We start from the raw sequence: 21,322 nt of genomic DNA, 5'->3' as shown, positions 1-21,322 counted from the left end.
GGGGCCCTACGCCACCTCGCAGCCCCTCCACGGACCCCCCCCCCCCCCCGTCCCCTACTCCTCCCCGTCGGCGTCGCCATCGCCGTCGTCGCCGCGGTCCCTGCCTGGCGACGCCTCCCTGTCTCCGGTGCGGCCGAATCCTCCTGAAGACTACGACCGCGTCATCCCGGGTGAACCAGACCGACGGGTGAGCCGGGAAATCTGCGTCATCCCCTTCTCCGCGGCCATGCGGGAGCGCGAGGCGCTGCTGCAGCGGGCTCTCGTGGCGGCGGTCGTCGGCTCCGCCGCGCCTCCTCCGGTCGCCCAGGTACATGAAGCGCTGTGCACGGAGCTGGATCTGGCGCCGGACAGCTTCTCGGTACGCCCCTTCTACCCGGAAAACTTCCTCCTCCACTTCCGGTCCTTCGAGGATTGCCGGCGGGTCGCTCACCGGCGTTCCATCCGGTTGGGAGGTTTTCGGATTCTGGTCGCTCCTTGGTCGCGTCATCTCCATGCGGAGGCCAGCTCGATGCTCTTCCGCGTCCGCCTCCACCTTGAGGGGATCCCAGGGCATGCCTGGGGCGAGGCGACGGCAGCCGCCATCCTGGGGACCTCTTGCCGCATCTCGTCGTGCGACCCCGTCTCGGTCACCGCCGGCGACATGGCAGTGTTCAAGCTTCATGCTTGGACCTTCGACCCCTCCGCCATCCCTAAGGAGAAGATCCTGCGTATAGTGGAGGACGAGGGGCTGGTCGTCTCCCCGCAAGGCACCGGCGAGCGCTACCTCGACTATACGGTGTTCATCCACCTCACGGCCGTGGAGGATAACGCAACTCCGCCGGAGCCGTACCTGTCATTCGCGCCGTCGAGCGATGATTCAGGTCATGGGGGGTTGCCAAGGCCGGACTCGGACTCCGATGGAGGGCCGCCTCGTCGACACTTCTTCCGCACCATGAGAGGTTGCCGAGATGGCTCCCCGCCGCCGTCGCCTCCGTCGGCGCAGGAGCGCAGACGAGACGGTGGTCGTCAGGCGGCAGGCCTTCGAGTCTCTGCTGGCCTGGAGCGTCTTGAGGGCAGGCAGGGGCGCCTCCTCTCGCGCTCGTCGACGGCACCGGCGAGACCGCCGGCCATGGGGCGGCGGCGACGTCCTCGCCGAGCGCCGAAGTTGCGACGGCGCAAGGCGACAACTTCCACAAAAGCAAAAGTGTTGCTCAGCCCCGTGCGCAGCCTTTGCAGATGGCAGCCGCGTAGAAGACAAAATTCTCCTGAGCTGGTCCTGGTCGTACCCACTGCTTCCTCTGCTGCCCCATCCCCTGACAAAGCGATGGGCCAGAGGGACAGTGAGCTTGTCCCATCCGTCGACCCAGTCATCGAAGAAGATTCGGCGTCCTCCTCCATGGGGCCTCTGCTCCAACACCTATCTCCGAACGGCTCTATGGCCCAGCGCCAGCCACCGAGCCCTGTTCGAGATGATTCCGTCGTACTGTGCTGGCAGTTGGAGCGCGTGGTCCAAGACGGCGCTCACGATCCAATGTTGGAGGAAGCAGCAAGAAAAGTGGGGCCTACGCCGATCGCCAGTGACTTGGTAGTGGAGGCGGCAGAAGACAGGGTGGGGCCCTACTCGTGTGGAGGATGCACTGCTGATCCAGCAACGGACCGGGCCGGCCTGGTGTTGGAGGAGAGCAGCCCAACAAGGCCCACTACAGCGCTTGCTGCTGGACAAGATCCCGGGCACCTGGGCCAGAGCTGTCCGCCACAGCTAGAGCCCGTATGCTCGGTTAACCAGTTAGCTGACACAGCCTACCAGAGTGAGGCCCAGACTCCTCTGGTCGTGGACCCTGCCTCGGTCGTCAATCCTCTGGGCCTCCAGCCTCTTGATGGGGGCCCAGCCCTTCATGGCAGTGTTCACGAACAGGAGATCGAGACGCCGCCTGATGCTGCGCTCTTCCCAGGATCGCCAAGGCCGGGCGCTGCGCTCTCCCTTCCAGGGTCGCCGAGGCTGGGCTCCCCGCGGCCTTTGATCACCTTCTCAAGAAGGGCCAAGAAAGAGCTATCGGCAGCGCTGCTTCCGCTACCGCCGACGCCGGCGCCGCCGACTGCGGTACCCTTCACTCCTCGCCGGAGCGCGAGACAGGCTGCGCAAGCTAACTATGGGGCACCAACAATGTCGCATTGCCAGGTCGTGCTGTCGAAGAGGCTTGGTGTGGAGGAAGATGCTCCTTCGCAGCAGCAGAACCAGGTCGCCTTGCAGCAATATACTGAGATCTTCGACAATGAGCTAAGTACAGACCATCTCCAGGCGTTAGTGGACCTCTTCGACATCAGTCTGCCACAGGCTGAAGTCGTGGCGGCGCTAGCTGTGGAAGTGGCTTGAGCGCTGGGTCGCGGGGTCGCAACAAGGTGGTCCCATGACGAGCTACAACTTCAACTTCCTCGTCTGGAATGTGCGTGGTTTGAACGACCGCACACACCGGGACGCCGTTCGGTCGGTAGTAGCTGATGCTCGTTGTTCGGTCATTTGTCTCCAAGAAACTAAGCTTGATGATGTCCCTGTAACATTGGCTGCACAATTCCTAAGCACTAATCTATCGGACTTCTTTTACTTGCCGGCTGTTGATACTAGGGGGGTATCCTACTAGCGTGGGATCAATCGGTCGCTTCTTGTGATAGTCTTTCGCTAGGAGATTTCTCCCTAACTGCTCGGCTTCGCTTCATAGATGGGAGCTCACAATGGATAACGGTCGTCTATGGTCCACAACCTGAGGGTGACAAGCTGCGTTTCCTTCAGGAGTTGCGTGACATTAGAAGTACTCATTCGGGTCCGTGGGTCGTGGCTGGCGATTTCAATTTGATCTACCAAGATCAAGACAAGAACAATGCTAATCTAAACAGACGAATGATGGGTCGCTTTCGCCGAGCAATCAACGACTTAGCTCTCCACGAACTACACCTCAATGGTCGCTCGTTCACCTGGTCTAATGGTTGGACCAACCCGACGCTTGAACGACTCGACAGAGTGTTCTACACGTCGGATTGGGAGGAACAATTCCCCCAATGTTTCCTTAAAGCCTTGCCCTCCACGGTTTCCGATCATTGCCCTCTTCTTCTCTCCACCTATCATGTGCACTCTCGAGGAGGTCGTTTTCGGTTTGAGAGTTTCTGGTGTAAACTAGATGGCTTTGAAGAGGTGGTGCGTGAAGCTTGGTCGGCGCCTTGCCCCACAGTAGACCCCATTGCCCGCCTTGATCGCAAGCTCAAGAAAACTGCCCAGAAGCTTCGCAGCTGGAGCGACAAAAAAGTAGGGAATGTGAAGCTTCAAATGGAAATGGCAAGGGAGCTTCTGGGCCGCTTTGACAAGGCAGAGGAATCTCGCACCTTATCCTTTCAAGAAAGATTTCTCCACAGAAACCTCAAACTAAAGTACCTCGCTCTTGCGTCGTTGGAACGAACGATGGCCCGGCAGCGGTCGCGCATCACCTGGCTGCAAGAAGGGGACGCTAATACGCGATTCTTTCATCAACAAGCCGCCGCCCGGCGACGCCGCAACTTTATCCAACAGCTGGAACACAATGATGTGGTCGCAACCTCGCCGGACGAGAAGGATGAATTGGCATATGATTACTTCTCGGACCTACTAGGCTCAACTCACCAGAGATCTTTCTCTCTAGATATGGATTTCCTGGAACAAAAGGGTAACTCGCTGCTCCACCTTGAGGCTCCGTTCACTGAAGAGGAGGTGTGGGCTGCAATCAAGGACATGCCACGGGACAAGGCGCCGGGCCCGGATGGATTCACTGGGCAATTTTATCACACATGCTGGCAGATTATACGGCATGATGTGTTGGAAGCCCTGCTACAACTCCACCACATGGATGGCTCCAGTTTGGGCAAGGTGAACAGGGCCCTTCTCACACTTCTCCCCAAAACACAAGACGCGCGCAAGTTGCGGGAGTTCCGTCCCATCAGCCTCCTCCATAGCTTTACCAAGCTATTCACCAAAATTCTTTCACGGCGCCTTGCTCCACTGCTAGACTCTCTGGTCGCACCGAACCAAAGCGCATTCATCAAGAAGAGATGCATTCACGATAATTTCATGTTGGTTCGACAGTCTGCCAAGAAGCTCCACCAAAGAAAGCAGCCGACCTTGCTTCTTAAGCTTGATATAGCTCAGGCTTTTGACTCCATCTCCTGGCAATTCATCCTCGAAGCCTTGGAGCATAAAGGTTTTGGAAATCGGTGGCGTGCGTGGGTCGCCATGCTCTATAGGACTGCAACAACACGTGTATTAATTAATGGCAGTCAGGGGGAAGTTATACAGCACCGCCGGGGAGTTCGTCAAGGTGACCCGATCTCCCCAATGATCTTCATCCTTGCGATGGACTTTCTGAGCTTGCTTTTCCAAAAGGCAGAAAATGAAGGGCTGTTGCAAGGGCTGGGAATACCCCACCGAATTTCTCTTTACGCCGATGATGCGGTCGTTTTCATCCAACCAGTGATTGAGGAAATCAAGGTCGCCTCTGAGATCCTGAACATTTTCGGTGAGACATCTGGACTCCGGACGAATTTTGCAAAATGCTCGGCTTTGCCGATTCAGTGCACGGAAGAGCTTCTTGCCATGATACAACCAGAACTTCCCTGTCCCATGGCGTCCTTCCCCTGCAAGTACCTAGGCTTGCCCCTTACCATCTTCCGTCTAAAGAAGGAGGATCTGCAGCCTCTCGTTGATAAGGTAGCTCGCCGCCTCCCCACTTGGAAGTCCAACCAAATGTCTTCAATTGGTCGTGTTACCATGGTTAACGCTGTTCTCAGCGCTATCCCGATTTATCTGCTGGTTGCGATTGATGCACCCAAGTGGGTGATCAAGGGCATCGACAAGATCCGTCGCGGGTTCCTTTGGGCAGGCAAAGCGCAAGCTAATGGAGGGTGTTGCAGGGTCGCTTGGCCCAGAGTTTGCGCCCCTAAAAACTACGGCGGTTTGGGTGTACCGAATCTGGAGCTTATGGGTATAGCTCTTCGTTCCAGGTGGACATGGTTGCAACGGACCTCCTCAAGCAAACCTTGGCAGGGGCTAGCCATTCCGGGGTCGCAAAAGGAAAGGAACTTCGTTGCAGCCTCTACCGTCTGTCAATTAAGAGACGGACAAACTATCCTCTTCTGGGAAGATAGCTGGTTGCAAGAGGGTTGCATTCGGTCCTTTGCTCCGAACATCTATGATAAAATTCCACCACGCGTGCGCCGGCATCGAACAGTGGCTGAGGCACTAACAGGTCGCCAATGGATCAAAGACATCCGAGGAGCACTTGGGATCCAACCTATTCTAGAATATCTAAAGCTTTGGTCGCTTGTCCAAATGGTGGATCTTGATCCTACTACTCCTGATTCAATCATCTGGAAATGGGAGAGTTCGGGCCAATACAGCTCAAAATCGGCCTATAAGGCCTTGTTTTTTGGTCGTGTCGCCTTCCTTTCCACCCCAATTTGGAAGTCACTCGCTCCGCCTCGATGCCGCTTCTTCTTGTGGTTGGTCGCAATGAACAGATGCTGGACCGCTGACCGTCTGCGCAGTCGGGGGTTGCCACACCCGGATCGCTGTGTTCTTTGCGATCAGCAGGAGGAAAGCATTGATCACATCTTGATAGCATGCCCTGAATCGAGACAATTATGGTGGTGGACGCTTCAGGCAATAAAGAGTCCGAACTGCTTACCTGTCAACGAGCCATCCTTCCACAATTGGCTCTGTGAGAGCCGAATGAAGATTGGGGACCGGCATCGTCGAGGCTTCGACACTATCGTGACACTGGTGGCTTGGACAATTTGGAAGGAACGGAACAACCGAATCTTCAATCAACAACAAAGGTCTTGGACCAAAGTGGCGAAAGCAATGGCGGAGGAGGCCATGCTTTGGAAGTCGGCTAATCACGGGATCCCCGCTGTTTGGCCTTTACAAGGTCGTGGTAGCCAAATTTAGCGCGAGATATTCCTATAGTTTTCCATAGCGTCCTGTATCGGTCCCCTGCTTGTTTTCCTTTTATCCTTGTAAATAACTTTTATTTCTCTTAATAGAAAAAATGCGCTCCTTGCGTATTCCCAAAAAAAATATATATATATAAACAGATAAGAATGCCTACACAGTTCAGGCATGGATATATTGCTACTAAGGTTAGCCTGTCTTCAGTAGTTGTCGTCGACTACTTTTCAGTTTAGCAGGAGTTCTCAAAATGATAATTGGTGAGGATCATGACAGTGATTATGATCATGTCTCAACATTTATACTTACCATGTTTGTGTTCATGGTCATGAACTCATGATGATGATGGTGATTACGGTGTTCATGGTCATGTATAATATGTTCATTCTCTGTGCGGTCATCATGTGACTCTTCAGATACCGCACTCTCGATCCTGGAACAGAAACAAAATCGAATCTTTTATGCTCAACGTTTACCTGAAACAGGTAACCAGAGCTAAACTTGAAAAACAATAGAGACTCGAATGTATGTGTAATTTATTACTAGCACAATTTAAGACCAACTTTATCATATTCAACCATAGTACTTGAGGTTATATTGCAGTTCATAAAGTGTTTTGTCTAAGGACAACAGTAGCAGTAAATAGTTTTAATCTCTCAATGCCGTCATTCAGAATATACGGTGTCTACTACTAGTTCATTTAGCAATTAACATTGTAGATTTCATTGTGCTTGAACAGCTAAGATCATCTCGTCCAAGAGCTACCATTGAGCACTAAACAGATTTGATTTTTCAATGCTAGAAGATTACTAGCAGAAACCATATGCCTGATACAGACATACAGTGATATATATTTTCACTTCTAAGCTTCTAGCAACCTGTCATTTCATTCTATTTGAAATGCTCAGCACATTCAAACTCTGTTGTGTTTTTATCTTCCCTTCCTGCCATCGAGGGGGGTAACTGGACACTTATAGGGCACGTAATCATCTAAAAGGATAGTATTATCTTATTGTAGACGGATGCACTTATGCACCGTATCAGAGTAAATAGGCAAACACACAGCACTAGTCCAGCAAAAAATGTACATACATCAGTGTGGGAGAGTGTACAAACATCTCTACTGTGCAAATTCACGGGCTCCTTTCACCTAAAGCCGATTTTTAAGCCTGAACTTCTCGGAGCGGAGGAAGCCGTCGGGATCATCATCTCTAACACCTGATCCCTCTTCCTCCGTAGTCGTGGAAGCCGCCGACGCGCCTGCCAGGATGGGGTCCCCACCGCAGCCACAGCCCACAGCCCGCGGTGGAGAGGCGAAGGCGCAGTAGGACCGCGAGGCGGAGCGTGGCCACGCCGTCGCCGAGAGCTGCCGCCGTGGAGATGGCCGGGGAGGCGGAGCAGAGCGCCGCCGCCGCCATGGTCTGGTCTGGGGTGCGATGCGAGATGGCACGACGAAGCACTCCGCAGCGCACGCGCGCTGCACGTGCGAGCAGCCCGAGCCCGAGGCCCAATTATGTTCGCCAGCATGGGCCAAACAATTTCACGTGGGCTAAATGGAGCCCCCAACCCCGTGTCTGATTCTGACTCGTTTTCCTCTTCCTGAGCGGGCCCAGCCCGACTGCTACCATCGACTAGGCCAGCGACAGGCCGAGAGGTATTCGTATTCGGCCACAAAATCTTATATATTCATCAGAGCCTCTCTCAAATCTCAATCGTACTTCAGCCGCCGTATTATTGCGTCTAGGCTAGCGAGAGATATTCGTATTCGCCCAAAATTCATACGTATAATTCAGCTCCAGCCTCGAAAATTCCAAGCCAAATAGTAACAATCATGTTCTCTTTGGGAAACCTACGCGATCTGCACGGTGACATCGTCGAGAGGGCAACACTGGCGCGAGATCTCTTGGTACCCATCACGAGCCAGCTGATCTCCGAGGGTGGGGATATGCACAGCCTCCATCGTCGATGCGTTCTGGCCCAAGGTCTCGATTTTATTTTCCAGAAACTCGATGACCTGCAGGCGGACATGGTGGCGTTCGGCGCCATCGAGGCGATCACCTTGTGCGTGATACTAGACAACACGGTGATTGTCTTCAGGGACGAAGACAGCGTCGCGATCGCGGTCCACAGGCAGGAAGAGGCAAAACACGGGCTCTACTTTGCGGTTCCGCCTCTCCACCTCGCTCTCCCAATATGTTTCATCAAACCCGAAGTTATCGAGGTATGTATTAATTTATTTTTGTGTGTGTATATATATATATATATATATGAATCTCTCTAAAAGTTCTGTAAATAAAAAAGAATTAAACTCCCATATATATTTTTAAGAAGAAAAACTCCGTTCTAAAATATAAAAGATTAGTTTCGCTATGTTTTGTAGAGAAGAGTGTTAACACCTACCACATTAAACAAGTAAATTATGAGAATGATATTTTTATCTAAATAATGAATTGCTTATGAACAGACACTAACTATGCTAACTATCGCTCGAATCAATTAGGTCGCTCTATATCCATCACCCCCATCAAGCGAAGGAACCATAGGGCCAACATATGACGCAGAAGCTAGCGCGGCAAGAGCAATGGTGGAGCTAAACATCGGGCTCTGCACAATATCAATGCCGTTGTGGATGCGGCCGAGGCATGTGATTGTGTCCAACGAGAACCTGAACCTGCTGAGTCCTCCTACGACGACGACCACTCGCCATGGAGATGGAGGTCAAGGGCCATCACCCAAGACCATTATTGACACCGAGTTTGTGCTGTCCACCAAGTCGACACTCTACGGGCCGAGGCTAGGAACGGACGGTCACCTGTGGATGGATGGAGGCACTATCACTCGCTATACAGGGTACACAGAAATCGATGGAGCATCCGTACGAGTTGTTCAATTGTCTCCACCAAATTATTGGATGGCGATCTCGGAGCCAATGAAGATGGTGGCAAATACTAACTCCGACCCAATATAATTACAGTTGTGACCGTCTATTTTATTTGGTTTTTTTTTAAAAAAATAGTCACATATAAAATATTATTCATGTTTTAACATCTAATAACAATAAAAATATTGACCATATTTTTTTCAAGTAATACGGACGGCCAAACGTTGGACACGGGAAACCATAACTGCACTTTTTTTTTGACGGAGGTAGTATTAGCTAGGGATTATTTGTTAGACCATCAAAGTTCAAAGAAATATTTAATTATTTGTTACGAGTGGTAAAGTAGTTTCAAATTTCATCAAGTAATCTAACTCTAGTAGAAATTTTATTGGGTCAACAACATATAGATGTCTCATTTAGCACTGGTATTGCTAGTTTATTGTAAAGGCAATGGTATCCCCTTTGATAGTCAAACATTATCCAACATCTATATTCTTCAATGTTTTTCTTGCTAACTGCGAAATAGCCACATCACACGTGACAACTCATGGGTATCAGACATAAATGGCTAACATAAGTCAATACGTTTTTCTACTAACATATTTTTTTTCTAACCTAAACGAAGGAGGAAGAAAGATAGATGCTTATAGAGGTGTGCATGACAGTGCAATAACCCTAGTGACATCCCTACGTATCTCTCTGAGATTCCAAGGTTTCACCATATTTTATGATGTAGATTCTCCCACATAGATTACCATGGTCACTTGTCACCGTGATACATTATTCATGCCTAATCGGTAGAGATCAGCAATGGAAAAAAAAAGGGTGACCATTCTAACTTTTGTTAGAGACTAATCTCGAATGCTTTTTTCTTGACGTACCCTTTAAAAATGTAAACCTTACATATGCAACCGATATGGATGCCTCTAATAAATATGAACTCAAATACAATACCTGATCAGCCCCAAAATATAAAAACATAGGATCAGATAAGGCCTGTCTAGATTCGTAGTATTAGGAAATATCCTATCCAATTCTAGATTCTTATATTTTAGGACAGATAGAGTACAATAAAATGGTGAAGTGTAATGTTTATTTCCAAACTGTCAACCATTTGTTTTTTTAAAAAAACACATATGGATGTGTTCGGCGTTTTCCGCGCGCACGCTTTTCAAACTGCTAAACAATACGTTTTTTTAAAAAAATTTCTATACGAAAGTTGCTTAAAAAATCAATTAATCTGTTTTTGATAATACTTAATTAATCACGTGCTAATGAATCGTTCCGTTTTCCGTGCGGAAGTGATTAGTTCCCATAATATGAATCCGAACACAGCCATAGTCTAATCGTTGACTTTTTTTTTTTTGTAAATACTAATCGCGTGGGCCGGTGAGTTCAGTAGTACTCTAGTGTATTGCCAATCCATCGATGAAATCCCTTCCTTCCATCTGCACCGTCCATCCCCACGCACACACCCCCACGCCACCGCCGCCGCCGGTAGCCGGAGGGAGCCGGCCATCTCCGATGACCACCACCACCACCTCCGGGGCGCCCACGCCCCCACGCTTCAAGCGATCCCCCCACAGGAAGAAGCGGCAGCCCCGTACCCGCCGCGTCGCCGCCGGAGAGACCATCGCCGCGGGGAAACCACCGCACCCGGCGTGTACGGCGGTGTCGTTGCAGTCGCCGTTTGGGCCCGCATTGCCGCGCGATTTCTTCGAGGTGGACGCGCTTGACCTCGCCCCACGCCTCCTCGGCAAGCTGCTGCGCCGCGACGAAGTCGTCCTCCGCATCACCGAGGTGCTTGTTCTTTCACCTTACCACTCCTACTAATCAGTAATCACTGCGGCCAAGTGCGATTACTGTGGATTTGTTCCTGCGTGTTCCTCCAGGTGGAGGCTTACAGGCCAAATGACTCCGCGTGCCACGGCCGGTTCGGCATCACGGCGAGGACTGCTCCTGTGGTAAGGCCGATGCTTCTTGCCTTAAATTCTTCGATAAGCTTAGCAAATTTGGGGGGAGTCTCTTGAACTTCAATGTGGGCTGAAGTTTTCCTTCATCCGGTGTAGTTTGGATCAGGAGGGCATGCGTATGTTTACCTGTGCTATGGACTGCACATGATGCTCAATGTCGTCGCTGACAAGGAGGGAGTTGGAGCTGCTGTTCTGATTCGGTCATGTGCTCCCGTTAGTGGTATGCATTTCCGATTTCTCTCAAGTATTTTGAGCAGTATGCATTTCTGATTTCTCTCAAGTATTTTGAGCATTATGGAGTATCATGTATGATCTGATCAGCTTTTTTCCTGAAGTAACAACAAGTGAACATGACCAAGTTATTTGGGTGACTTACAGTTTATAAACCTCGGCTGCAGTTTCGTTTGGTGCTTGTTTAGTTTAGATCGGAAGATATATACTGTAATCGCAATAATTTTCACTTCTGAAATGTATGTTTCACTTCAGACTTAATGTGATATGAAGTATGCATTAGAGAATATGTTTTACTTAAAGAACACAAGGGAAGTTTACGAGGAGGTTGCTGTGTGAGCAAGAGGAAGAGGATATGCGATAATCTTTCCTCACATGTTTCGGCAATTGTTTTTCTTCCGTCTGTCCCTCCTAACTTCAGAAAGTAAAATCTGTTTCTTTGTTTGGACTACTGGAGTTCCAATTTTACAAAAGCAACTATATGCTTAGACCATAGAGCTTATATAAATCATCTGCATTTGGTCATGTAAGAAAAACCCAGTCAGGTTACTAGTTACTGCCAAATGTCTGTTCCTCCTGTAAATTCTATTGTGTAACATCTAGTTTGAGCTTGATGGCATCTTTTCTCATTGTCTTGCAAAATACTGTAGGGCTGGCAACTATTCAGCAGCGTCGAGGCCAGCAGACTGATAAGCCACTTCTACTCACTGGACCAGGAAAGGTTTATGCCTTTCAATACCAAGTTTTGTATTCTGCATCATCACTGTTCCCACACAACTGAATTATAACTGTCTCTGAATGTGTTATTCAGGTTGGTCAAGCTCTGGGGCTTTCCACTGACTGGTCCAACCATCCTCTGTACACACCTGGTATGATTCAGTGATCTCCAACATCGTTCAAAACTGCCAGATCGTATCAACATGTTTTCGCCTGACATTACATGTCTTAGGTGGGTTGGAGGTACTAGACGGGCCAGAACCGGAGAACATTTTGGTTGGCCCCCGTGTAGGCATCGAATACGCATCGCCGGAGCATGTTGCTGCACCATGGAGGTTCGCCGTCGCAGGGACGCCATGGATTAGTGCCCCCAAAAACACTCTCAGACCAAGGTGAGGGCTTGGAGGCTGGACTGCTGGAGGCCTTGGAGGCTGGAGCTTAGTACCAAAGTAAATGGATGTTTGATGTTTTTGTCTTTTGCTAGAGGTGAAGGGTAGCTGCTGCTTGTCCACATTATAGTGCGCCATGTTTGATGTTCAGAAACTCTTAGTTTCATCGACACGGCAGTGTCGGATAGAGATGCAACTATGAAGTCAAATCCACCTGTGTACATGACTTTTGCTTTGGTAGGCCACATTGTCCGGCCAAAAAGAAAAGGCAAAATCAGCAGTCCATTGTGCAAGTATAGTAATGAAACATTAGAGAGCCTAGTGTGCATATCGAGAATTGCCTGCTTTCAAGCCTCAATCTGGATCGTCCATCTTGATCCAGCGGCTTATAGGGGAACAACCAGACGTCTAGCGTTCTAGGTGCCTTCTCGGGCTGAGCTGGGCCAAAGCATAAGGCCAGCAAAAAACCAAAGCGGAATAAGTCCAGCTGTCCCTCATCTTCACGTTGAGTTTAATTGGCATCCCAAAAATCGATATTATAAATCTTCTTGTATTGCCAGAACCGTCCAAGACAGGTCCAGGGCAGTACAGACAACTGGTTCCGCTGATGTGGCATTCTAGTTGATAAAAAGAATTTTTTTAAGAAATAACATACGGAGCTCACATGTAAGTGAGAAGAAAAAAATATGTTGAGCCCACGTATCAGCTCCCACTTCTTTCTCTACTCTTTTTCCTCAATCACGCACGCGAGGTCAACAGAGCATGCCAACGATGGGGAGAACATGCCCTCTAGGCCCTCTCTGGGCTAGACCTCAAGTTTCAATCGTTATCATCATGCAAGGGGTGTCGCTCCGGCCTGAACAACTCTGCCATGGGAACGCTCCTGGTGTTCAGGTTCAGTGAAATGGAGGGGGGGGGGGGGGGAATGCAGGGAGGGACCGCGCGACCAAGGGCGCCGTGTACCTTGGCGTTTTCGACGCCGCTTAGCATATCTTGAAGTGGCTCAAGGAGGACCTACTCGCCTGCCACACTGTGCTGTGGGAGGCCTGCCTCGATGGCACTTGCAAGGACATGCGTTCCTCTACTACACCTTCTTGGCCTTCCATGCCTTCACCCCTCGTCCTCTTCCTCTCCGCATTCACGTCTAAGGAGGCGGTGGGGCGGAAAGAGAGGGATTCGAACCCTCGGTACAAAAAAATTGTACAACGGATTAGCAATCCGCCGCTTTAGTCCACTCAGCCATCTCTCCCCGTTCCAAATCGAAAGGTTTCCGTGATATGACAGAGGCAAGAAATAACGATTGCAAAAAATCCGTGCTGCGTTCCTGGATCGTATGCCTCGTTTCGTTGCTCTCATCGTTAGCCATGCTCTGGGCGCAGAGGTACAAGACAGACATGGAGACTAGCGAGGTTGGCCGCCGCCGTTGCGAGCTCGATAGGATCCTTGCCTAGAGAAGAGATCCAACGAGCGGTTTTCCTAATTCGCGCGTACGCACGCGTAAGCTTATGTTGCGCGTGTTTCTGGCCCATCCCTTGCACGCGGCCCAAACCCTCACACGACAGTCCATCGTTTCCTTTTTTTTTTTTGCTTTTTTTCGCCTGGGAAGACCACGCGTCGTTACGCATAGGGTTAAAATCAGAATTAAAAAATAATTAACGTTGTGATTAGCGCTAGTTTAGGTAATTAGGTTGTACTAGGAAACGTGATTAGTATCGTGATTAGTTTAGATTTTTTCCCCTCTGTATTAGCGTTCGGTTGTTTTATTTGACTTTCCAAATATAATTTAAGACTATATTCTAAATTAAGACTTTCAACTCTAATTCAAAAACTTCCAACTTTTCATTTCAAATTTGAAAAACTTTCAACCTAGATTTGAAAATTTTCAACCCATAATTAAAACTTTCAACACAGATTTGAAAACTTTCAGGTCAAGATTTGAAATCTTTCAACTCAAAATTAAAAACTTTCAATTCTACATTTGTAAAGAGGTGATTGAAAAAAAAATCGGAAAGAAACGGCGAAAAAAAAGAGAACGTCAAAATCGGGAAAAAAATGCGAACATGAAAAAATAAACGGGGCGGGGGGCCGCGCTCTAGCTGGCGCGTACGCGCGCAGTAGCACCCCCCTCCGAGGTGCTCTCCGCGCTAGATCGGCAGGCTGGTGTCCGATTCCCCCATCAGCGTTTGCCTCCTCCTAGTCTCAACCGTTGAGCTTGTGCTGCTGCTTTGTTGACTAGGATGTCACAACAGCCAAACCATCCATATACTGCCATAAAACATGATTTGAAAAGTTTTATTAAAATGAAGGGTAAAGATTTTCGATATTGTGGTTTAAGGATTACAAGTAAAGACTCGACGTACAGATAAGGAACGATAGATGGACTTATCCCAACCGATCCACCCCCTACCAGGCCGGCCCATTCGTGCGCAGGCCACGCTATCCCATGCGATTCGAGAAGGTTCCACACACACACACGGCCACCCGCATCCGCACCACCCGCAAGCCGCGACGACGTGGCGCCCCACCGCCCAGCCATACATCCATCCCAGCAGGCAGCAGCCCAACAACCAATCCCCCCCCTCCTCCGCAAGCCACGCCTCTCCCCAAAGTTCCCCCAATCCCCAATAAGTTCACGCCTCCACACGCCAAAACCAAAACCCTAAACCCCTCCTCGCCTCCCCCCCCCTCCCCTCCCTCCCCGTCCGGCCATGGCGGCGTCGCTGCTTCTCCGAGCCGCCCGCCGGCGAGACCTCGCCTCGCCCCTCGGAACGGTACGCCCCCTCTCCGCCTCCCGTTCCCTAATCTGCCTCCCTCGCGCGTTTGATTTGATGCGGCGATCTGTGATAGCGCGATTTGGTCCTCGACTGCGGTTTCTTTTGCTTGGATCTGCCCGGATCGAGCCATGGGTGGCTGATTAGTGTCCTTGGTTGGGTTCTCATGTGGCTGTGGTTACTTTTTTTCACGGTGGATTCCTCTACTAGCTGTTGACGTCTTGCTATCTCTTGCTGGCTTGCAGCTACCTATCTGATATGTCATACTGGTTGACCTTTTCGCTATGTTGTTTTAGATTAGATGAGGGATATGTTATCTAGGTGCAAATTCAAATTATGATTTTTTTTCCTTACTGCCGGTGGTATGGATTGGATCTGTGTGCCATTCTCCTTTTGAAATGTTAGATCGTGTATAATTTAGCATGGTGAGTAGAGGACGATGGGAGGGTGGGGTAAGGTAGTTGATTTTCTTGGTCATTCGTCAAGAAGGGGATCGCCTCTCTTCATGTTCCTTAAGCTAGGAGGCACAAGATTGTAACGTCCTGAGTGTCCGGGTGTGATTGCTGCACTTCTTGCATACTTACATAAGACACTTTTGTAAGTACTACGATTCAGTTGGAGCTTCATGCAATCATGCCAATACACTAATGGGAGAACTGGAGCTTTGTTTGTCTAAAGCTTATGGCCACTTGGCCAGATAGCGTTCTGTTTGTTTCCGTAGTATGAATTGAACCGAACCTACGTGGAGCTCTGTGTTAGTATTTCTATTTCATCTTCTATCCGAACCTACGTGGAGCTCTGTGTTAGTATTTCTATATCATCTTCTATCCTGTCAATTTAGTTTGTTCAACATGCGGTTTCTTATCTCTGTCAACATATTGTGTTTACACATTGTGTTTGGTGGGTCTTCTCCCCAAAAAGGGATGGCCCCAAAAAAGGATGGCCTGTAATATCTTTCAGTGATAAACCTGAACCACTCTGGGACCTGGGTTAAGTTAACCCTGAAACTGAAACATATAGGTCTGCCTCTTTTGTCTTGCTCATGCATACAAGTAGTTTTATTTTCTCTTGCTGTTTCAAGAGTACTATTTTGTTTTACACTCCCAGTGTCACCTAGATTAATAATTCCCCTTCTTGTTTCAAGATTACTCTAGATCTGTACACATAGACTATACGAAGGATTGCAGATTCAATCTTAAGCTATGTTTAGCATTTTACATTTTACCTTCTCGATATTTATGAAACTTGTACACCTTTCAGTTGACCGCCAATGCTCAATCGGCATATTCTGCGAATATTTGTTCACGATGGGGTAGTTTTGCAAGAGCTTTCAGGTAATGGTCTAATCTCAGTTTACACACAATCTAGCTAATATGTATGCAGCATGCTCTAACATCTTCATGGTTTTTTTGCCCAGTGTAAAACCAACTGGAAACGAGGTTATTGGAATTGATTTGGGAACAACTAATTCTTGTGTTTCTGTTATGGAGGGAAAGGTGGGTGATCCTGTAGATTCTTCGTTCATCGCTTCACTTCCAGCTTTGCTTGTCAGTTTATTTGATTTAACAAGTTAATGATTGCAGAACCCCAAAGTGATAGAGAATTCAGAAGGCACCAGGACAACACCATCAGTTGTGGCCTTTAATCAGAAGGGAGAGCGACTTGTTGGAACTCCAGCCAAGCGTCAAGCAGTGACCAACCCACAAAACACTTTCTTTGGCACAAAACGTCTGATTGGGAGACGCTTTGAGGATCCACAAACACAGAAAGAGATGAAAATGGTACCATACAAAATTGTGAAGGCTCCAAATGGTGATGCTTGGGTGGAAACAACAGATGGCAAGCAGTACTCACCAAGTCAGATTGGTGCATTTGTTTTGACCAAGATGAAGGAGACTGCTGAATCTTACCTTGGTAAAACTGTTTCAAAGGCCGTGATTACAGTTCCAGCTTATTTTAATGATGCTCAGCGTCAGGCAACCAAGGATGCTGGTCGCATTGCTGGACTTGATGTCCAGAGGATCATCAATGAACCAACTGCTGCTGCTCTGTCTTATGGAACAAACAACAAGGAGGGTTTGATAGCTGTGTTTGACCTGGGAGGAGGTACCTTTGATGTCTCAATTCTTGAAATCTCCAATGGGGTGTTCGAGGTCAGTATTTATGAACTACACACTGATGCTAACTAGTAACTTTATGTACAAAGAAAATGTAGTTACATAATATTCCTTTTTCCTGCTGATTCACTGATTATCTTCTTGTCAGGTCAAAGCAACAAATGGTGACACTTTTCTGGGAGGAGAAGACTTTGATAACACTCTTTTGGAGTTCTTGGTGAGTGAATTCAAGAGGAGTGAAGCTATTGATCTGGCAAAGGACAGGCTGGCTCTGCAGAGGTTACGTGAAGCTGCTGAGAAGGCTAAAATTGAACTCTCATCGACTGCCCAGACCGAGATTAACCTTCCATTCATCACAGCTGATGCTTCTGGAGCTAAACATTTGAACATTACACTTACAAGATCAAAGTTTGAATCTTTGGTGAATAGCCTCATTGAGAGGACCAGAGAGCCATGCAAGAATTGCTTGAAGGATGCTGGTATAACTACCAAGGAGGTTGATGAGGTCCTTCTTGTTGGTGGAATGACAAGAGTTCCAAAAGTGCAGGAAATTGTTTCAGAGATTTTTGGCAAGTCCCCAAGCAAAGGGGTCAACCCAGATGAAGCTGTAGCCATGGGTGCAGCCATACAGGGTGGTATTCTCCGTGGAGATGTAAAGGAGCTGCTTCTCCTTGATGTGACCCCCCTTTCACTTGGTATCGAGACTCTTGGTGGTATCTTCACCAGACTGATTAACCGTAACACTACAATCCCCACGAAGAAAAGTCAGGTTAGCAAGCATCCCAATGGTTAATGACCTAGCATCTAGTTCATTGTCACGTGATTAAATTTTGTTTGTATTTTCATATTGTGGTATAGTAGTAGATTACATAGTGTTGCTCTGTTCTTTATCATGGATTATTTTGTGATTGATCCATGAATACTCTTATATCATGCATTACATGATATACTAACTTCCTGCTTTTTAGCTACGTACTTATTCTTGACCTTGCTGTTTGATTTTATCTGCCAGGACCTTGTTCTTCTATCTGTAGTGATAGATTGCTTGCCACCTTTTTCAAGGGGTTTCCATTTCATATGTTTGACCTCCTTAATTTACTCCATGCATTCTGCAGGTGTTCTCCACTGCTGCTGACAACCAGACACAAGTGGGCATTCGTGTCTTGCAAGGTGAGCGTGAGATGGCGACAGACAACAAGCTTCTTGGTGAGTTTGATCTTGTTGGCATTCCACCAGCGCCGAGAGGTATGCCACAGATCGAGGTCACATTTGACATCGATGCCAATGGAATTGTGACGGTCTCTGCAAAAGACAAGTCTACCGGGAAGGAGCAGCAAATCACCATCCGATCCTCCGGTGGCCTTTCAGAAGCTGAGATTCAGAAGATGGTCCAGGAGGCTGAGCTTCACTCTCAGAAGGATCAGGAGCGGAAAGCCCTCATTGACATCAGAAACAACGCTGACACTACCATTTACAGCGTTGAGAAAAGTCTGGGAGAGTACAGGGACAAGATTCCTGCAGAGGTTGCCACTGAGATTGAGACAGCAATCGCCGATCTCCGCTCTGTGATGACCTCAGATGACATCGAGAAGATCAAGGCCAATATCGAAGCGGCCAACAAGGCTGTTTCAAAGATTGGGCAGCATATGTCTGGTGGTGGTGGTGGCGCAGGCGGTTCAGAGACAGGAGGATCTCAGGGCGGAGGCGAGCAGGCTCCAGAGGCTGAGTACGAGGAGGTCAAGAAGTGAAACCGCATGTGCTAACAGTTGCCCTGCTTTTAGAGATAGCAGCTAGTAGTTTTTTGGAAGAGACCGGGATACTAGGACCTTGCGCGTTGTAATAAGTTTTGTCATACGAAAACACACCTAAGCTCGTAGGCCTGTCTAGTTGGGTTGTAATGCATGACTTGGTTGCTGCATTGGCTCCTTTTGCTTGCGATACATCGCGCAAACTGGACGTGATATTGTGATATTTTTTTTCACCCTGTTCACTCATGAGTACAATGAATCCTGCATGGAAGTGATGCTGCTTCTCTGGCTTCCGCTTGCTTGCTTGTGCTGAGCCTGGTGCTGTTTTGGACTACAAGTCGAGGATCTCGACTCTAAAACAAGTCATTTTTGGTAATCACGGTTCCGTTTTGCACGCCTACTAGTAAATATTATTTTGCTCTGTTTCATGAACTCTCTTTATCTCATGCAATGCATAATACTGATTTCTTTAGTTATTCTTCTACGGTAGAAGTGTAGAACCTTGCTGATTGTTAACATGGGCACCGGCACCGTGTATGTAAACACCGGACACAAACGTTCTGCACGTGTGCACGGCTCAAGCGTTTATAGCATCTAGCGCATCTCTTCCCACAAGTCAAGCTGCGCCGAGGCTGGCTGACCATTATTGAGAGAGGCCTTGACCCACTCCGGCCATCGCACATTTGCCTGGCTAACCTCGCCATTGCAAACCGAGTCAAGGTTCAAAGCTAGCTGGAACTCCTGAGCTAGCTGTCTCTGATTCTAATTAAGCTGTCAACTGGCTACTGGTCGGTGCCGGACTTCATGCCGGTGATGATAATTCGGCAGGAATGAAATTAAATGAATTATATGCATGCACGTTCCTCGGTTCCTCCTGCTATTTCCTCCTGAGAAATCGAACCCAATCGAATTGGCACATGGAATGCCGAGTCCAGAGAAGTTTCTGGCGAAAAAAAAAAAGGTAAAACGGCTAGAAGATTGTGACATCTGGCTTGGAATTCGGTTGCATTCTGGACAGTCCAAGTATGCATCTAGAAGAGAAGATAAATTTTGATTAGATGAAAGTATGAAACGCCTCGACCAAAAGTTCATCACTTTTCTCTTCCAACTGTTGTTTTCTGGATGATTTGGGTCAATTTCAGCGGTTGATGTTTGTTCCAAAATATTCTGGGTGGGATCTTCCGCGGCGAAAATTAGGTACAGTGACAGGGTCAAACACAAGTGCTACTACGTGTTCATCTTATCTGTGTCTCCAGGATTGGTTAATCGACCAAGGCTTGCAGCAAACGAAACGTGCTCGATCTAATTTGGTAATTACGTCTGTATATTATAAACCAGTAAACCACTGCTTTGATCCCAAGAAAGTGATTACTTTAAAACAAGTAGACGCGATAGGTCATTATCTAGATTCAGGACGCCATGTCAGCGTGCATGTCACCTTTGCTTCCCCTTTCTTCAGATGACAACTTATCCAAGCCATCCAAGCACTCTTAGCAGCCGCATCTCCAGACACAACCGATGTCATCAAGCCCAATAATCAAACACCAAAGCATAAACGACGCCGCATCAGACAAACTAAACGCGACAATAAAAAAAATCGACCAAATCGCAGACACACAAATTTTCCACAGTTTCAGGCTCGCAGGCAGCTCGCCACCTCCTTCCTTGCAAAGCAAATCCAACCAATCAAATGAACGAAGCTATCCCCCACCAAGAAAAACAAAAAACAAAAACAAAAAAACTACACTTCACCGCTTGCGTACACGACCAAGAAAATCCGAAACAACATGCAGTCCGGCTCGAGTCTATATAAAGCGAGCAAAGCGGAGACCGAGATGACCAAACACACAAGCTTTGATCGATCTCTCCCACACGGCTCAAACGCGCATACACGTAAACACACAAGCTTTGATCCTTCTGTTCGCCATGGACGGCGAGGCGACGAGCTTGATGATCTCGCCGGAGATCCGCGACGCGGTGACGAAGGTTGCCGTGTTCGTGCTGGTGCAGGCGCTGGTCTACCTCATCCTCCGCAGCTCGTCGAGCGTCTTCTCCAAGGACGGCAAGCTGAGGTCGTCCATGAGCTTCCGGTCGATGCGGTCCATGAGCGTCAGGCGCTTCCTCGCGCCGCTCTCCGACGTCCCCGTCGGCACCGACGAGCCCTCGCCGTCGCCGTCGTCCTCGCCGTCGCCGACCTTGTCGCGCCGCTGGGCTAGCCGCCGCGAGGATTAATTGAAGCGGTTAGTGCTAGCTTCTGGGCTCTGGCCAGCTAGGTGCTAGTTTGGTTACTCTGAAGAAACCTGAATTATCATGGGTTGGTTTGGTTTGTGATTAATGGAAATGGAAAATTTGGGAACTGGGCTCTGAAAGAGGCAGATTATTAGAGTGGATCTTGTAGATATGTGGATTGAATTAAGTTAATACTGAATGGTGGATTATTTGATTCTTTACAATTTGTCTGCTTTCCTCAATCTGTAAATTGGAAGTATACTATTCAGATGGCGTAAATCTGAAGTTCTTATGTACATGCTAATACAGGAGTATTATA

At 48.5% G+C, this 21,322-nt stretch overlaps 4 protein-coding genes and 1 non-coding gene across 5 annotated transcripts; 4 read left to right on the top strand and 1 right to left on the bottom strand.

The window, feature by feature from the left end:
* The first annotated feature begins 69 nt into the window (after positions 1–69).
* On the top strand, positions 70–2,716 carry LOC127761716 (uncharacterized). Its single transcript, XM_052286045.1, has one exon. The coding sequence runs from the start codon at positions 227–229 to the stop codon at positions 2,351–2,353; it is 2,127 nt and encodes a 708-aa protein (XP_052142005.1). The 5' UTR covers positions 70–226; the 3' UTR covers positions 2,354–2,716.
* A 7,534-nt stretch (positions 2,717–10,250) lies between these two features.
* Positions 10,251–12,423, top strand: LOC127763605 (DNA-3-methyladenine glycosylase). Its single transcript, XM_052288367.1, has 6 exons — positions 10,251–10,628; positions 10,721–10,792; positions 10,898–11,021; positions 11,683–11,753; positions 11,844–11,901; positions 11,982–12,423. The coding sequence occupies exons 1-6, from the start codon at positions 10,257–10,259 to the stop codon at positions 12,143–12,145; spliced, it is 861 nt and encodes a 286-aa protein (XP_052144327.1). The 5' UTR covers positions 10,251–10,256; the 3' UTR covers positions 12,146–12,423.
* An 876-nt stretch (positions 12,424–13,299) lies between these two features.
* Positions 13,300–13,387, bottom strand: TRNAS-GCU (transfer RNA serine (anticodon GCU)). The gene has a single exon. It is a non-coding gene; the product is annotated as a tRNA-Ser (tRNA).
* Positions 13,388–14,777: 1,390 nt separating this feature from the next.
* LOC127762751 (heat shock 70 kDa protein, mitochondrial-like) lies at positions 14,778–19,056 on the top strand. Its single transcript, XM_052287233.1, has 6 exons — positions 14,778–14,909; positions 16,170–16,243; positions 16,327–16,405; positions 16,493–17,062; positions 17,175–17,795; positions 18,142–19,056. The coding sequence occupies exons 1-6, from the start codon at positions 14,847–14,849 to the stop codon at positions 18,772–18,774; spliced, it is 2,040 nt and encodes a 679-aa protein (XP_052143193.1). The 5' UTR covers positions 14,778–14,846; the 3' UTR covers positions 18,775–19,056.
* Positions 19,057–20,596: 1,540 nt separating this feature from the next.
* On the top strand, positions 20,597–21,227 carry LOC127761438 (uncharacterized). Its single transcript, XM_052285730.1, has one exon. The coding sequence runs from the start codon at positions 20,701–20,703 to the stop codon at positions 21,004–21,006; it is 306 nt and encodes a 101-aa protein (XP_052141690.1). The 5' UTR covers positions 20,597–20,700; the 3' UTR covers positions 21,007–21,227.
* Positions 21,228–21,322: the final 95 nt, after the last annotated feature.

Source organism: Oryza glaberrima, chromosome 2 (genome assembly GCF_000147395.1).
Source record: "Oryza glaberrima chromosome 2, OglaRS2, whole genome shotgun sequence".
NCBI classification, from domain to species: domain Eukaryota; kingdom Viridiplantae; phylum Streptophyta; class Magnoliopsida; order Poales; family Poaceae; genus Oryza; species Oryza glaberrima.
This window is presented reverse-complemented; position numbering and strand designations above follow the sequence as displayed.

What these genes read in the sequence shown, in the direction of transcription:
- LOC127762751 (XM_052287233.1), top strand. Translation starts at nt 14,847, where the DNA reads ATGGCGGCGTCGCTGCTTCTCCGAGCCGCCCGCCGGCGAGACCTCGCC. An exon ending in AGTTTTGCAAGAGCTTTCAG is followed by an intron (nt 16,244 to 16,326) that starts GTAATGGTCTAA and finishes TTTTTTGCCCAG; the next exon opens with TGTAAAACCAACTGGAAACG. An exon ending in TCCCCACGAAGAAAAGTCAG is followed by an intron (nt 17,796 to 18,141) that starts GTTAGCAAGCAT and finishes TGCATTCTGCAG; the next exon opens with GTGTTCTCCACTGCTGCTGA.
- LOC127761438 (XM_052285730.1), top strand. Translation starts at nt 20,701, where the DNA reads ATGGACGGCGAGGCGACGAGCTTGATGATCTCGCCGGAGATCCGCGAC.
- LOC127761716 (XM_052286045.1), top strand. Translation starts at nt 227, where the DNA reads ATGCGGGAGCGCGAGGCGCTGCTGCAGCGGGCTCTCGTGGCGGCGGTC.
- LOC127763605 (XM_052288367.1), top strand. Translation starts at nt 10,257, where the DNA reads ATGAAATCCCTTCCTTCCATCTGCACCGTCCATCCCCACGCACACACC. An exon ending in TCGTCCTCCGCATCACCGAG is followed by an intron (nt 10,629 to 10,720) that starts GTGCTTGTTCTT and finishes GTGTTCCTCCAG; the next exon opens with GTGGAGGCTTACAGGCCAAA. An exon ending in GTCATGTGCTCCCGTTAGTG is followed by an intron (nt 11,022 to 11,682) that starts GTATGCATTTCC and finishes AAAATACTGTAG; the next exon opens with GGCTGGCAACTATTCAGCAG.